At 42.3% G+C, this 14,376-nt stretch overlaps 1 protein-coding gene across 2 annotated transcripts in view; it reads left to right on the top strand.

Moving 5' to 3' along the window:
• plxnb2a.1 (plexin b2a, tandem duplicate 1) overlaps positions 1-14,376 on the top strand; it is a 173,719-nt gene that overhangs the window by 136,943 nt on the left and 22,400 nt on the right. For both annotated transcript variants that reach the window (XM_040140381.1, XM_040140391.1), the window contains 7 exons: positions 1,361-1,448; positions 1,637-1,800; positions 5,186-5,334; positions 6,278-6,413; positions 12,019-12,155; positions 12,252-12,434; positions 13,503-13,614. In XM_040140381.1, the coding sequence (XP_039996315.1) occupies positions 1,361-1,448; positions 1,637-1,800; positions 5,186-5,334; positions 6,278-6,413; positions 12,019-12,155; positions 12,252-12,434; positions 13,503-13,614 (969 nt within the window). The remainder of the gene's footprint in view (positions 1-1,360; positions 1,449-1,636; positions 1,801-5,185; positions 5,335-6,277; positions 6,414-12,018; positions 12,156-12,251; positions 12,435-13,502; positions 13,615-14,376) is intronic.

Here is a 14,376-nt window from a genome sequence, read left to right as displayed (position 1 = left end):
CGTGACGACGACTAGCAGAACACACAGACATTATTTAGCAAAATATAAAATAAGTGTAATCTACAATCAGCAAAAAAACAAAAAACAAAAAAACAAAGCCAGGAAGGCACTAAAATAATAGAATCAAGTGAGCAGATAAAAACAGAAAGCGATCTCTGAGTTTGTCTTGGGGGTGACGCATTAGTTATTTTCCTACATCTTCACCCAAAAAAAACCTAAATGAAATCCATTTAGTGCACTTAACAACACACCCCCGGACTCTTCTGTAGCGTCCATTAGCTGTCCTCAGAATGCTGAAGGTACTCCGGGCCCTCTGTCTGTGTTTTGAAGATCAACTGTGAACTCTGCCAAGCGGTATAACGAAATCAGAGAGTGCATCATTAATGATAAGTAGGGAGTTAGTGAATCATTAGCGGTTAATCCGTGAGTAAATTGTGACTCGGAAAAGGTTCCAAGCTCGGTTCTAGTTGTATTTCTTTGATTTCTTTTTGTTTAGTTGACTTTGACATCTTATATTAATGTTTATATTTATCATTTTTAGGTTTATACTTTATTTGTCTTTCCATTTTACTGATACTCACACTTATTGAGTGTTAAACAGATGGCCACGCGTGTCTGATGGCGCCCCCAAATGGGCTACAAAGCAACATAATTATTTTCCCTGAGTCACTGAACTGCTGGTAGCAATTAATGTGTGTGTGTGTGTGTGTGTGTGTGTGTGTGTGTGTGGGAGATTCAGTGACCTTTTGCTGTCTTCCCTTGGTTTTTCCTCTTTTCTGCCTCCATTGATCCTCTCACCTAATGCTGAGTATAGGTCTGCCAATATGTAGTTTAAGAGTGTGTGTGTGTGTGTGTGTGTGTGTGTGTGTGTGTGTGTGTGTGTGTGTGTGTGTGTGTGTGTGTGTGTGTGTGTGTGTGTGTGTGTGTGTGTTTGTCTACTTCAATCTTTGTGAGGACCAGTTTGAGTTGTATAGCTTTCGGAGTGTTTGAGGACTTGGTTTTAGGGTTCATTGTAGAACTAGGTTCGGGTTTAGGGAATGCATTATGTCAATGAGTGTCCTCACAAAAATAGAAGTAAGTAAGTAAGTAAGTGTGTGTGTGTGTGTGTGTGTGTGTGTGTGTGTGTGTGTGTGTGTGTGTGTGTGTGTGTGTGTGTGTGTGTGTGTGTGTGTGTGTGTGTGTGTGTTTCTGAAAGTGTGTGCTGACCTTCACAGTTAGGTAGATGCAAGGTAATTTAATGTTGAGCTCCAAATAGGAAGGAATGTTTTGGTACTATGTGTTAATGAAAACCTGATGGGAAATGTGTGTGTGTGTGTGTGTCTGTGTGTGCGTGTGTGTGCACGTGCGTGCGCTCATCCAGTTTGCCTATGACAAGGAGCAGGAGGTGAACGTGTCCTTCCATATCAAAGACAGAGACACTGAGAGGAAGATTGACAGCACCCTGACAGGTTGGTGTGTCGCTTACACAAACACACACACTCACAGGTTCCCACAAATCAGAATAAGGAGCGAAAGTGCGGTGAGCAAGCTGTCTGAGTTTTCTTTCTCACTTATTTCCAATTCAGTTCCAGCTAAATTATGCTAATTAGCCCTAACCTCTCCTCCTCTTCCTCCTCCCCCCCCGTCTCTCCGACAGTGGTGCTGTATAACTGCTCAGTGGGAAGAGAAGACTGCAGTCTGTGCAAACACGCCGACGCCAAGTACCAGTGTGTTTGGTGCGCCGCCTCGCGCACCTGTGTTTACCGGGAACTCTGCTCGTCGCCGCAGCCCGCGCAGTGCCCCAACCCTCAGATCACTGATGTGAGTCATGACAAACGTGGGGGCCACACCCGCTTATATTACCAGCAGCAAAGTCTCCATGTTGCCATCGGCCCTTTGTTGTGCTGTTGTTTAGCAGAGGTGTGCGAACGGTGACCTTTGCACCCTGTAAGGCAAAACCGTGTGATGCAGCTGAAATCGGGTATTTGCAAATCAAGTTGTAAGGTTGTCTCAGAGGGGTCTGAAAGGTGTACAAAACAAAATGCACTCTTTCCTTCAACCGTTGATTTGGATATGGTAAAACTTCTTTAACAAGAAAAAAGAGAGAAATCTCAGGAAAAGGAATAGAAGAATGACCCTCCTCCAGGTTTAACATTTACAGAATAGACAGAGGTAGCAGAGCAGAATTACAATAAGAATCGCAAAGCAGCAGAGCCTGTAGTAGATTTGCAATATGCCGAAATGTCGCACAGATACTGTTTTGCAATGTGGCTTTGAGTGTATTAAGTTTAATAGTTTCCGAAAGGCAAAGTTGCAAGTTTCAAATCAAAGAGAAAATCACTTTAAATGCCTTTTAGGCAGAACAGAAAACACAATGCCAACCATACAGAATTATTTGATCTGCGGTTTTTCAGCATAACCATTCGTCTGGGTGGTAACATCGAAGCGTCTGACCGGTTTTATCATGCTCACCTGAGGGACCGGATTTTGGCAAGAATACCTGAGAAATACCAGGATATCAGTTTCTGGTATTAAGCCTTTGTCTACATGAACTTACGAGGCACGGGTTAAGTTACAGCAGGCTTTAGAAATGCAGCAAATACTGAAGAGACGGTTGTGTTTGACGTCCCCTTCTTGCTGAATAGGGGACGGCTTAGTATCTACAGTGGTGTATACAAATAAAGTGTCTACACTTGACACAAATGAAATGGCCCAAAAAAAAATGACAACCACTCAGGTGTATTTCTGCAACAAACAGGTAAAGCCTTATTCAAAGTGCTGCAAACGACACAGAAAACAGTGACATCGTATAAGAGGTTTCAGAACTGTTGGCGTCAAGAAATTTCGTAGCAGCATGTTCCGTTTATAATCTGTATGGTAGCAGAAAGTGGCCTCAGTTTAAAGCTCATTGCTGTGATTTGGTTGTGTCATTTAAAAGGCAGTACAGAGTACAGAGATACAGAGGAAGCTCTGTGAAAAGCACCTTTCATAGGGCCACTATATTGAATTTTCCCCTTTCTCGTCATTACAGAGGACCAGACAGCCTTTTGACATAAATCACAATGGTTCATCTGAAATGTATCTTCTGTAGTAAAAAGCACAGCGGCGGACTTCATCCAGTGCTTTCAAAAGAATAACCGAAGAGGAACTGTCACTCGGCTGACGGCACCTTCTGAAATGTGCTGAAGTCACAGGAAATAACCCAAGGAAGCAACCGTATGGATGACAGGGGACGAGAACGATTTTAGATGCATCTGTGAGGGAATCGGATTGTGCAAGACGACAAGAATCAAAACGAACACAATAACCTGCGGTAGATGGTTGGTTTGGCCCTCCTAGTAGCAGGGAGTCCAGCACTTTGGTCCAGAGTCCGGCTACGTATTCCTCAACTGTCAGATTGACAGTCATGGTCCCCAGAGGATAAACCATAGTGTTTTTCCTCTAGTGTCACCATCTGGGGACGAAATTCCCACGTGAGCATGAAGAGAAGTAACCTGTTTACATTTCCATGAAATTGGCAGTAGATATTCTTAATCCACAGAGGGGGAACCTGAATATGTTGGTGACCTCTAAGCACCACCATCCGGTCAGAATATTAGCTACTAACGAACATGACCGGCATAAAAGTCATTGTGGATGTTCATGATGGTGCCCTGACTTTTCCTCCAGTGCCACCGTCAGGCCAGAGTTTCTCGACCTTGACCAGACTTTAATCTGGATTTAGACATTTCAGAAACCCACTGGTCAGATTTACATAATTATTCGTTCGGGATATTCTTGGTCCCCAGGAGATGAACCCTAATGACTGTCGTGGAACCTGAGCTTTTGTCTAGAGCTGCCACCACTTTGTTGTATGAACGGGATCAACTAATATCCCGATTAGGATTAAATTCACTGTGGATATTCATGATCCCAAGAGGATGTAGCTGTAACTGTATTGATTTTGGTGACCCCTGACGTTTTCTCTTGCATCAAAATACCAACTTCTGCACAACAAATATCAAACTCTAAAGGAAGCAAAAAAAGAAAAAAAAATTAATCCTCCTTAATCTGTAGTAACAAGCTGTGTGCTGCTTGTGTTTCTCTTGAACGCCCGAAACAAATTTCTCCTGAGGGAGACAATAAAGGCTAATCCTATCCTCACCTCCTGCACACATTCGTGCTCCCAGAGGGAAAAATTATTTTAATGTTGAAGTAAAACTCTGGTGTTTTCCAACCAGGGTCTTATTATTATCGTCGTATCATAGAGAAACGTAGGAACCGGCGAAATAATGTATATCGGGGAAAACCGTGAAAGCTTCCCGAAGCTATTAAAAATACCTAGGTTCATTTGTTCTGGTCTGTGTAGTCAGAACAGCCACAATTACGAGAATATTTTTTTCTTATGCGAATAAGAGAGAAATTCTCATGAGGATAAGAAAAAAAAGGACTGGAATTTCCCTTTTAATGTAGGCATGGTCTTTCCTTAAGCGATGATAAAGATGTGATGTATAAATGTAATGGAATGAATCACCGAATCAACGGTGAGATTTGAAACATGGTTTCACCGCTGTGTGACTAACAAAGATGCTATATGCATTTTTTTTTTTTTTTCCCCCTCTCCCTTTCTTTATCTGCCACTTGGGAAGTCTCCACACACACACACACACACACACACACAGAGCTTCTAAAATATTTACAACCCCCTGAAAAATACATATGTCTACTAGCAAACTCTAAAATTATCATGCGGCTGAAAACTGCAGGTTAACCAGGGCACGTCGGCCAGTATGCAGCATAAACGTCGAATGAATATTTGCCGAGCAGGTCCATAATGCACGGCAGCTCAAATCAAGAATTTTAGTGAGTCTCTCTGGGAAGCTCTGATGGATATTTGTGTCAAGTTTGTGAACTATTTTTCACTTACCCGCAACATGATTTCCTAGTTTTTTCTTCAGAACTGGGATATAATGAGCAGGTACTTCTTAACTGAAGCAACTAACACTTTCTGTGTGCCCTCTGACGGCAGCCGGTGTCACCGATGTTTGTGGTCAGTCCCTTTTTTTCTTTTTCTTTTTTTAAAAACGCTGCCGTAATACTGCAGTTTCGGACGGGCGGCTTCCTTTCGAAGCGTTTCATTCAATCTACCGCATCAAGCAGGCTGGACGTCTTAGTTTCACCGTTTCTCTTTATTTATCTTTTTCTCTCTCTCCCTCCCCCTCTGCAGATCATCCCTCGCTTCGGTCCTCTGAACGGTCGGATCTCGGTGACCATCAAAGGCTCCAACATGGGGATAAAGAAGGAGGACATCAAGAAGATCACAGTGGCCGGAGTGGAGTGTGTTCACCAGGAGGAAAGATACTCCGTCTCTACCAGGTAATCTAACGGGGTGACGGCGGCTACATTAACATGCAGACAGGAGCCCGGCTGTGGTCTGTACACGTTAAGGTCTCATTCAGCTAAGGCTCCCTACGAGAACCTCTGAGAGCCTGCTGCCATTAATCAATCACTGCAGGTAACTGAATATCACCTCTCCCTCTCTGGCCGAACAGAAGCTTGTTATTGCGGATTTTTTTTTTGTTTGTTTGCGAAAGCTTTAGCTTTTACGCATGGGAAGTCCCACACCACAGATGTTTCGAAACCACGGTCACCCGTTAAGTAGCAACCAAAACTTAGATGCCTGTACCTGCCTCACTTTATTTAGATGGGATCTCTTCCTGGGGATAAACACTGTCGGTCGAAAGCCTTCAACAGCAAACAACTTTCCAGCTGATGTTGACTCATCTCCGTATTAAATTTGAATTTATGCGGTGGATTTTTTAGCAGGATACCGTTTGCGTTTTATGGAACAGAAATTAACCTTCAAGGACAAGTAGAAGTTAAGTTGAAGTGAATGGGGGGAAAAAAAAAAACAACATTCTTGACCTTGGCAACATTAGACCGACACATCTAGCTACTAGCTTCTTCCAGAACTTTCAACCGTGTCTTACTGCCTTCCTCAGTGGATGAACTTTTCTCAGGAAGACTGTGAGAAGTGGTTAAAAGCTCCAGAAAACACTGGTCAATGGACCTTATGCTAAGATTTGTTTTTCTTTTTTGTTGTTTTTTTTTTTTTTTTGTCAAACAAAAGTCGGAAGTTGATTTGAACCTCATAATAGCCCCTAACACTGCTGGAAATGGAGCTTCAACAATTAGTCGATCACTCGATTTTATAAAATGAACTGGCAGTTAGAAAAGTAATCATCAGATTAATCAATAATGAAAATGATCCTCCCTCGCTGTTATTATTTAATCTCTCTCCCTCTCCTTCTGTCCACAGCGTGGTGTGCGAGATCGGCCCGGCGAGGCGGGTTCCACCGTTCGACCTTCCCGTTGAACCTCCCAACAGCGGAGCAGTGCAGATAGAGGTGGAGGGCGGGAGAAGTGGGACATCGCAGGTCATTTTCACCTATCGGGTATGTCTGAGCCCAGACCCCGCAGCGAAGCTGCATCCAAATTTAGAAATCCTTCTTCCGCGAGGTTTGAAGAGTTGAATCTGTCCCGGGTGGAAGGTGCGCCGCAGCTGTCCGCCTTGCGAGGAATGGTTTCACACCGACGGGCCCAGTAGGCGTTCATTTGGCGGTTTGCGAGTCAAGAGATGTGCTGGTGAAAGCGGAATGAATTGGATTGAAAAGTGACCGAATTTCAGATGTCAATTAACTGGAAAGGTCCTGAGCTGATTCTAGGGCCCGGTTCCTGGCCCCGATCTGGACATTTTTTAATAGATCGGTCTTAGTCAAGTTTTCTTTCCCAAACTCTTCTGTTTTTTTGTCACCCCACCCTTTAATTTAAGCTTATCGGCTTTATTGTTTCGAACCGGGACCTGCGACATTTGGTTCACAGCACGTGTTTGATCGGCGCTTTATATCTTTTGCTGCCATGTAAATATAGGCATTCGATCAGACTCTGTATCGGCAGATTATTAAGTGACCCGGATCGGGATCGGGGTCGAGAAAAAAAACTTGATCTGCAACATCCCTGCAAATGACTGCTGTGGCAGTTACTTGACTGTATTTCAATGTGCAGCCAGTTCTTTAACTGCTGTTAAAACAAACATTAGGGCAAAGGTTATCTGGACACTATGAAGGCATTTAAACCTAATTTTACCCCCATTTTTTAAACTTTGTTGACCTGCAAATCACAAAGTCGGCGCTTACTGGGTGGTGATGCATGTCCACGCTTATATTAAAGATACAGTGTGGAGTTGTTTTTTTTTTTTTTTTTTTTTTTCATTTAATCACTAGTAACATTATGCAGCAATGTTATTACAAGTAGGTCCCCCCATTCTGTTTGTATTGTGCACTCGTGTCAGCAAGTGAATCAGTGGACCGTCAAAAGCGGTGAGCGCTCCACAAGGAACTGTCCGACGCCACACAGATCTGGTAGTGCAACATGCATCCCATCTGCTTTACTGATCACCGGATTAAACTTCTCTCAACACGTAGTTTCCAGATGTGCTAGTTGCCCCATTTATACAGTGGTTTGATAACATTCACCACCTCTCTTTCGTCAGAAACACAGTAGCTTTGTTTCTTGATTTTTGTTACTTAAAAACATCTTTGGTTCACCTGCGGGAGGCTTTTGGAAATTGTTATTAATATCTGGCGTCCCGAAAACCCGCAGACGCTGCTGCGCACGCGCCTCATCGAAGTTTCCGTGGCAGTACCGAACGTGGTGCGGCACAGCTACTTCAAACCCTTGGAGATCCAAGTCCCAGCAGCATTAGAGGGTTCATAACAAAGTAAAAGCGCACGGCCTTTCTCTAGCAGGGTGCAGGGGAATCTGCTCCCTAAAGAAGCAGCAATAGGTAAAAATATCCCCTGCACACAAATTCCGAGCCGCTCGAAACATTATGCAAAATTCCAGCAGTTTCATACCACAAATGGAGAAACAAGACAACACAAACAAGTTTCACTGCAGTTCTGTTTTGTTTCTCTAACAAGGCTCGGTTGTTTAATTCAAGTACTGTTGTTCACCTCACATATATTTCAGTTTTTTTTTGTTTTTTTTTGTTTGTTTGGTTGTTGTTTTTTTTATTGAGCTGACAAAAAAACTAATTAAGGCAAAAACTGCTGAGACCAAAGTGGCTAATTTGCGGTATGTCTCCATCTGTAGACTCTCCCGTCAAATTACTGCTTTCACTCAGCGAGCCTTCACTTGTTTGTCTTGCCGTCAACATCATTTCATCATGATCATTAGAGGCATGTACTGAGCAAAAACCAAACGCTCTCTGATTTTAGCTTCTCAGATGTGAGGATTCGTTGCTTTTCCTGGTCACATGTTATTATAAACTAAATATTTTTGGATTTTTGAGTGTCGGGCGGATAAAAGCATGGACATGAAGATGCGTTTTTTTGGTTTTTTTTACTATTTTCTGACGTTTTATAGCCCAAACAATTAATCATTTAATTCAGTAAATAATCAACAGATTAATCAACGATGAAAATAACGGTTAGTTGCGTCCCTAGAGGAAAAGCCAACACTTGACCTTTAACAGAATATAACATACCAAATACAATGTAAATTATATAATCAATCTGTTCTGTCTGTTAAAGACCCAGGAAAGCTGGTTTCAAATCTTAAGTATTTCTCTGCAACATTAAATATTGAGACTAAATAAGCAACAATTAAACCTAAAGGTTAAAAAAAAAAAAATCCTTTGGTTTTATTTATTGAGAGTTTAACACTCAAAAACATCATCAGAACTGTGTGGGTGCGGTTTGATCAAATCTGATCGACGGAGACCTGGGACCAGAAGCAGACAAAAACCTCGACTGTCGTCAGATTTTGATTCGGTGATGTTTCTAAATCCCGATCGGCGCGCAGATACGTGTGAAAATAAAAACTTTGGTACAAAATAGTTTGTTGCGCGACCTTGTCACTCACAGCGAGAAGTCGATTGAAGCGGGGGGGGGGGGATTTTCAGGGCCACTAAAGATGTAAAGGCAGTTTGAATCCAGCACAGGAACGGTGGACTCTCACCATTGACGATGATAATTACTATATAGATAGGTAATCACAGAATGTAAATACATTGATCGGGTACTGCAGAGAAAAATGGCTTAAATAAAAAAAATGGGATTTGATTTCAGGAAAATCTTAGGAACTATAACTATTATTACTTTATAGTATTTATAAAGAAGTTCAAGTTTTCACACAGGTTTTGCTGAATTATTAAAACAGAATTCACACATCTGACATTTTAAATGGAGCATTTGTCCGGAGGAATTTCAGTGACTTGGATGACCCCCGGTTGTTTCCTCTAGCACCCTCAACAGGTAAAAATTTTCGGGCTCGGCTGCACCTGCGAGCTGAATGCTGACGTCGGCGCGGCGGCACGATAACGGGGCGAGCCGACGTGATATTCGTTAAGTGTTAAGTGTTAGCTGTGTTTTGGTTTTGACGTGATCACAGCGTTCGTACCTGCAGGACGTAAGTCGGAACGTAACAAACTCTCGAAAACAGCAAAATTTTTGGGCCATAAAACCAAAACAGTGAGCTGAAAGACGCTAAAATGCTCCGTAGAGCTGACGGGACCAGCGGTCTGTAACATTTCTGTGTTGGTTCAGCACTGCTAACTTTCACTTTACACGTAGTCAGTTGATCCTTTGTAGATATAAGAATATTGATTATGAAAGTTGAGTTTCCCTTTTTTTTCTATCCTCAAAATAGATGGATTTGTTCACCTCTCTACTCATTGTTGATCTACTACTGAATCCCAGGGATTGAATTTCTGCTTTTTTTTTTTGTTTTGTTTTTTTTTTTTAATGGCAGAGCCAAAATATAGAGCTGTCTGTTTTTTCCTCGACTCACAGAGCAAATATATTTCAGTAACTGTGCCACTGTTTTGTTTGTGTATAACTTTGAACCAGGCAGAGTTGTTATGAGTTTTCTTTTCTCTTTGGGGATATTTGTTCTCGTGTTTGTGGCTCTCTCTGCCAGAACAGCAAGCACAAATCTGAAACACCGACAAACCAAGTACTTAAGCACATCACATCTCAGCAGCTGCACACCACACACTTGTGCTACGCCGATTTAGAAAAGACTGTTGTACTTCTTTACTTTGGATTCATATTTACACCTTTACACACACACACACACACACACCCATAAAATTCACACACTGTGCTCGACTGCTGTGTCTTAATTCTCCAGACAGATTGACTTCTTAAATTTCAAAGCTGCTTTATCCTCCAGTGTAGCCGAGAATTAATATCCCCTCTTGTTTTGTTTGTCAGGCTGTCAGCACAGTACAAAACCTCCCAGTACAAACAGGAAGCCAACCGGCTGGTGTATTTCAGCAGCCGCCGTCTCCTTTATCAATATTCTTCAAACACACAAGTTGATGAAACTCCCCCCCTGGTGACGTCCTACAGTGACTCTGACTTTTTTGTTGTTGTTGTTGTTGTTGTTGTTTTGTTTTTAGTTATAGCCCGCTGCCTAAGTACCATGGAGCGGAGCTGAGGAGAAAATATAAAATATATTTTGGTTTCGATGTGATCAAAGCCTTCGCTCTTGCAGGCAGCAGTTGGAATATAATGAACCCTGCTCGGTTAAACTTTAATGTTTGCTTCTCATTTAATTTTTCTCTTTGTTTTTGTTTGTCTTTCTCTGTCATTTGGTTTTACTGATCTGAGGTTTCTTTGTTTTTTTTCTTTCATTTTTGTTCTTGAAATGTGATTATTTTCACGCCAAAGCCTTCACAACGTGTTCAGCCGTTTCCCCGGGGGGGAAAAAAAAGAAAAAGCCTCTTGAGCAACATCTCAGGCTTTAATGGACGGTATTAAAAAGCTAATTAGAAGTCATAATTAAGTAACATTAAGATTCAGGCGGGCGTTGCCGTTCGTCTGGTCGACAAGACTGCGCTTCCTTCGGGGTAAAAGACCCGTTTATCACCGTTAACAATACTGCGGTGGTGCCAACTCGGACGTGGGCGATAAACTGTGGTCGCCAAACTTAGTGCAAAATTTTAATCGAATTTCTAGACAGTCTGCAGTAGAAGGTTTGAATTAATGCGCATTTACATCCACTGCCGTTATGCAAATATTCCGAGCTGGTTTGTCGAGATAAACAGGTGTCGGCGCTACTTTTCCAGTCGAGGGCCATTGAACCATTTGCAGAAGCAGAGGAAACATGAAAATTTGACATTTATCCTTGTTTTATGTGTTAATTTGAGAAATGTTAGTTTCCTTATCCCTCCGCACAGAACTGATGATTTCGTCTGCCGCTATGTTTCGTCTCTTCAGCGGACGTTTAAGTCCCGTGCTTAGTGTACGTCATGATTTACTCGTCGCCTGTTTCCATTACCCGTTGCACTTTGTCGCTTTTTGCTTTTATCTATACACAAACCTCCTCACCTCAGAGAAGCATAAAAACATTTTAGCGACAATTTGGGATTTTTTTATTTTAATTTTCTGCACTTCCAGAACATTTTTTTTTTTTTTTTTAAATGTTCATGCTCATATTCAAGATTTATATATGGGGTAATACACACCCCACTTTTTAATGTACGCTCTTTTAGCTGCCATTTCCCTCCGTTTTGTTTGAGGTCTCTCCGAAGGTCAGGCTTCTTGAACTTGTCATTTGACCGAGCACAAAAGCAACTAGGACCGGCACTCAGTGGAGCGCATACCTCCGCCCAAGGCGCAAAATGCCCTATCTCGCAATGTTAAGGAAAGTGATTTAAAAAAAAAATAAAATAAATAAAAGTAATGCGTTCTTCCCTGGCCCATGCCCCATCCCTCCACCAACAAATAAACAGACACGGGTGTAAACATGAATGAAAACTTCCTTGGTGGAGAGATGAAGTCAAGTGTTTGTTTTTTTTTTTAGTTTGTTTTTTAACATCTTTAAAATAAAAAATAAAGGGAAAAGTAAATAAACGTCCTTGGAGCATTGTACCCCTCCTTCTCTTTATGCATTTTATTTTTCAAACTACTCGTTAAGCTCGGGACTAACTGAAAACGAGCCCACCATCACCCTTGAAGTACAAACAGCCAACTTCTCATGTTTTCTGTCCAGGATCCCAAGCCGGTCGCCGTCCACCCAGGGAAGGGCCCAGCGGCTGGAGGAACCGTGATCACCATCACCGGAAAAGACCTGGACACGGCGACCAAAGACGACGTCAGCGTCACCGTGGGGGGGGCTCCCTGTGAAGTGTAAGCACTACCCGTTCACAGTGTGACATGCTGTATTAACTTTGTTCTCTCGGACATGAAAAGTCTGTGCTCACGGTCGTCCTCCCTCCTCTTCAGCCTGTCGTTCGGCACACAGATCACCTGCATGACCGGCAAGAACCGGGGGCAGAAGGTGCCCTCAGACCTGTTAACAGTGACGGTGAAATATGGAAAAAACACCACCAAAGAAATCCAAGAAGCGTTCCAGTACTCTGATAACCCCAAGATCATAGATTATAACCCTAAAGCCAGCTTCGTATGGTGAGTGCGTTTTCAGAAGTTGCTTCACATCAGGTCGGTGGCACAGTAGATGGAGATGTTGCTGTGAGCGCACTGCTCTTCCACAGAGGAGGGGGCGGTAAACCAGACGTACATTCGCAAAACCAACCAGTCAGTCTCCCCCCTTAAAGTCTCCTCTTCTGTAAAACCGAAATATACCGTTTGAAAACACTTCCGATAAAGTACTAATGGTCAACTTTGTGTGGCTTGTCCAGGTAAGCTTTCTAGTAAGGTGTCTTCTTCGACTCATTGTGGGTGTGCCAAAGCGGTTATAAGCTCGTTACTGCCCCCCCAGGGGCAGAAAAGACCCACCGGTATCTAAAAGTTGGTGGGAACTGCAGATTGGGTGGATGGTTTTTTTTTTTTTTTTGTTTGTTTGTTTTGTTTTGTTTTTGTATCCCAGCGCCCACAAGGAGCAGCAACAAGCTCATTCCACACTTGAAAACAACCTTCAGCAAGTAACACAAAGGTGAGATTTACGCTCCATCTGAAGGTTTTACGAGAGAAAAAAAACTTAAAAGGATGGAGACTAAGCGGTTGGTTTTGCAAACATGCGTCTAGTTAACTTCCCCACCTCTGTTAAAAGAGCAGCGCGTTTGTCAAAGCTCCAGGGACCTTCCAAGACTGTCTGGCAAACAGTGGATAAGACAGTCCCAAACATTTGTCAAGCAAGCTGCTACTTGCCCCGATGCCCCCGATCTCAACACATAAGCCCTTTTCAAACAGAAATAACGTCCGCTCCCAGCAACGTTTAACAGAGCATTGTAATGATTAGAGCCTGACTGATGTCAGCTCATCACAGATGTATTGGTTTCATCATATGAGGCAGTGGAGAGTGGGCAAGAAACTGCAGTGCAGAAATGCCAAAGATAAATATGTATAAAAACTAAACTGACCGTCTCATCAAATGTGGGAGAAACATAAATTTTGCCAAAAATGTAAATGGAAGTAATGGGGAAAAAATGCATTTTAGGACACGTTGCCAGTAAATGTACTGTATTTAAATTAATTTCCAACCCTCTGTGTGTGTGTGTGTGTGTGTGTGTTTAGTGGTGGTCGAAGGATTGTGGTGGTGGGAAGTGGTTTTGATCTGATCCAGAGAGCGAAGATGAGAGTCCAGGCCACTTCTGAGCAGGTTCCACAGGCCAGCGCTCCTGTAGAGGTAAGTGTGTGTGTGTGTGTGTGTGTGTGTGTGTGTGTGTGTGTGTGTGTGTGTGTGTGCGTGTGTTGTCACTGTAGCAGCAGATTGATGCTCGTTCTTTGTTAGAAAGTGGTATTTCACTTCCCGTCTAGTTCTCACACACGCTCTTCTCTGCGGTGAGTTTGTTTTTTTCCTCTTCCTCCGCTCTTTATTTGTCGCTCCTACGGATCCATTTTTCTCTCTCCCTTTCCAGCTCAGGTTTTTCTTCTCCTTGCTTTCTCTCTTTCCACGCTTTGTTCTGTCCTCTGCCATTTACGCGACTGGGTTGTCTTTAACACTTAAACCGGTGTGTGCAAGTTGTTACGAAAGACGTAAGAGTGCGGAATAAGGCTACGGTAAATGCGGTAAAAAAATCTTAAAGAAAAGTCAAATATATCGTCAGAAAGGTTTCTTGAAATGTGTAATATGAAATTTACATCGGTTTGACACCTTCATAAATGTTTAGTTTTTCACCTCAGTGCCTAAATGTGGAAAAGTAAGAGAGTATGTTCTCAAAAAATCTGATAATCTCATTATATTACATGAAGTTAATTTAAATAAAACAATTACTGTAAAACATGAAAACTTGAATGGATGTAAGTTCATTTAAAAAAAAAAAATCACTCTAAAATGAACAAATAACTTAAAAATTGTGAAGTTTTTAGCATTTTCCTCGTTTTTGTTCTTGTCTGAGTGTCTTTGCCTAAATTTTAGACAATAACAGACAATGAATATTTGTTTATA

Source organism: Xiphias gladius, chromosome 2, assembly GCF_016859285.1.
Source record: "Xiphias gladius isolate SHS-SW01 ecotype Sanya breed wild chromosome 2, ASM1685928v1, whole genome shotgun sequence".
Lineage (NCBI taxonomy): Eukaryota > Metazoa > Chordata > Actinopteri > Istiophoriformes > Xiphiidae > Xiphias > Xiphias gladius.
This window is presented reverse-complemented; position numbering and strand designations above follow the sequence as displayed.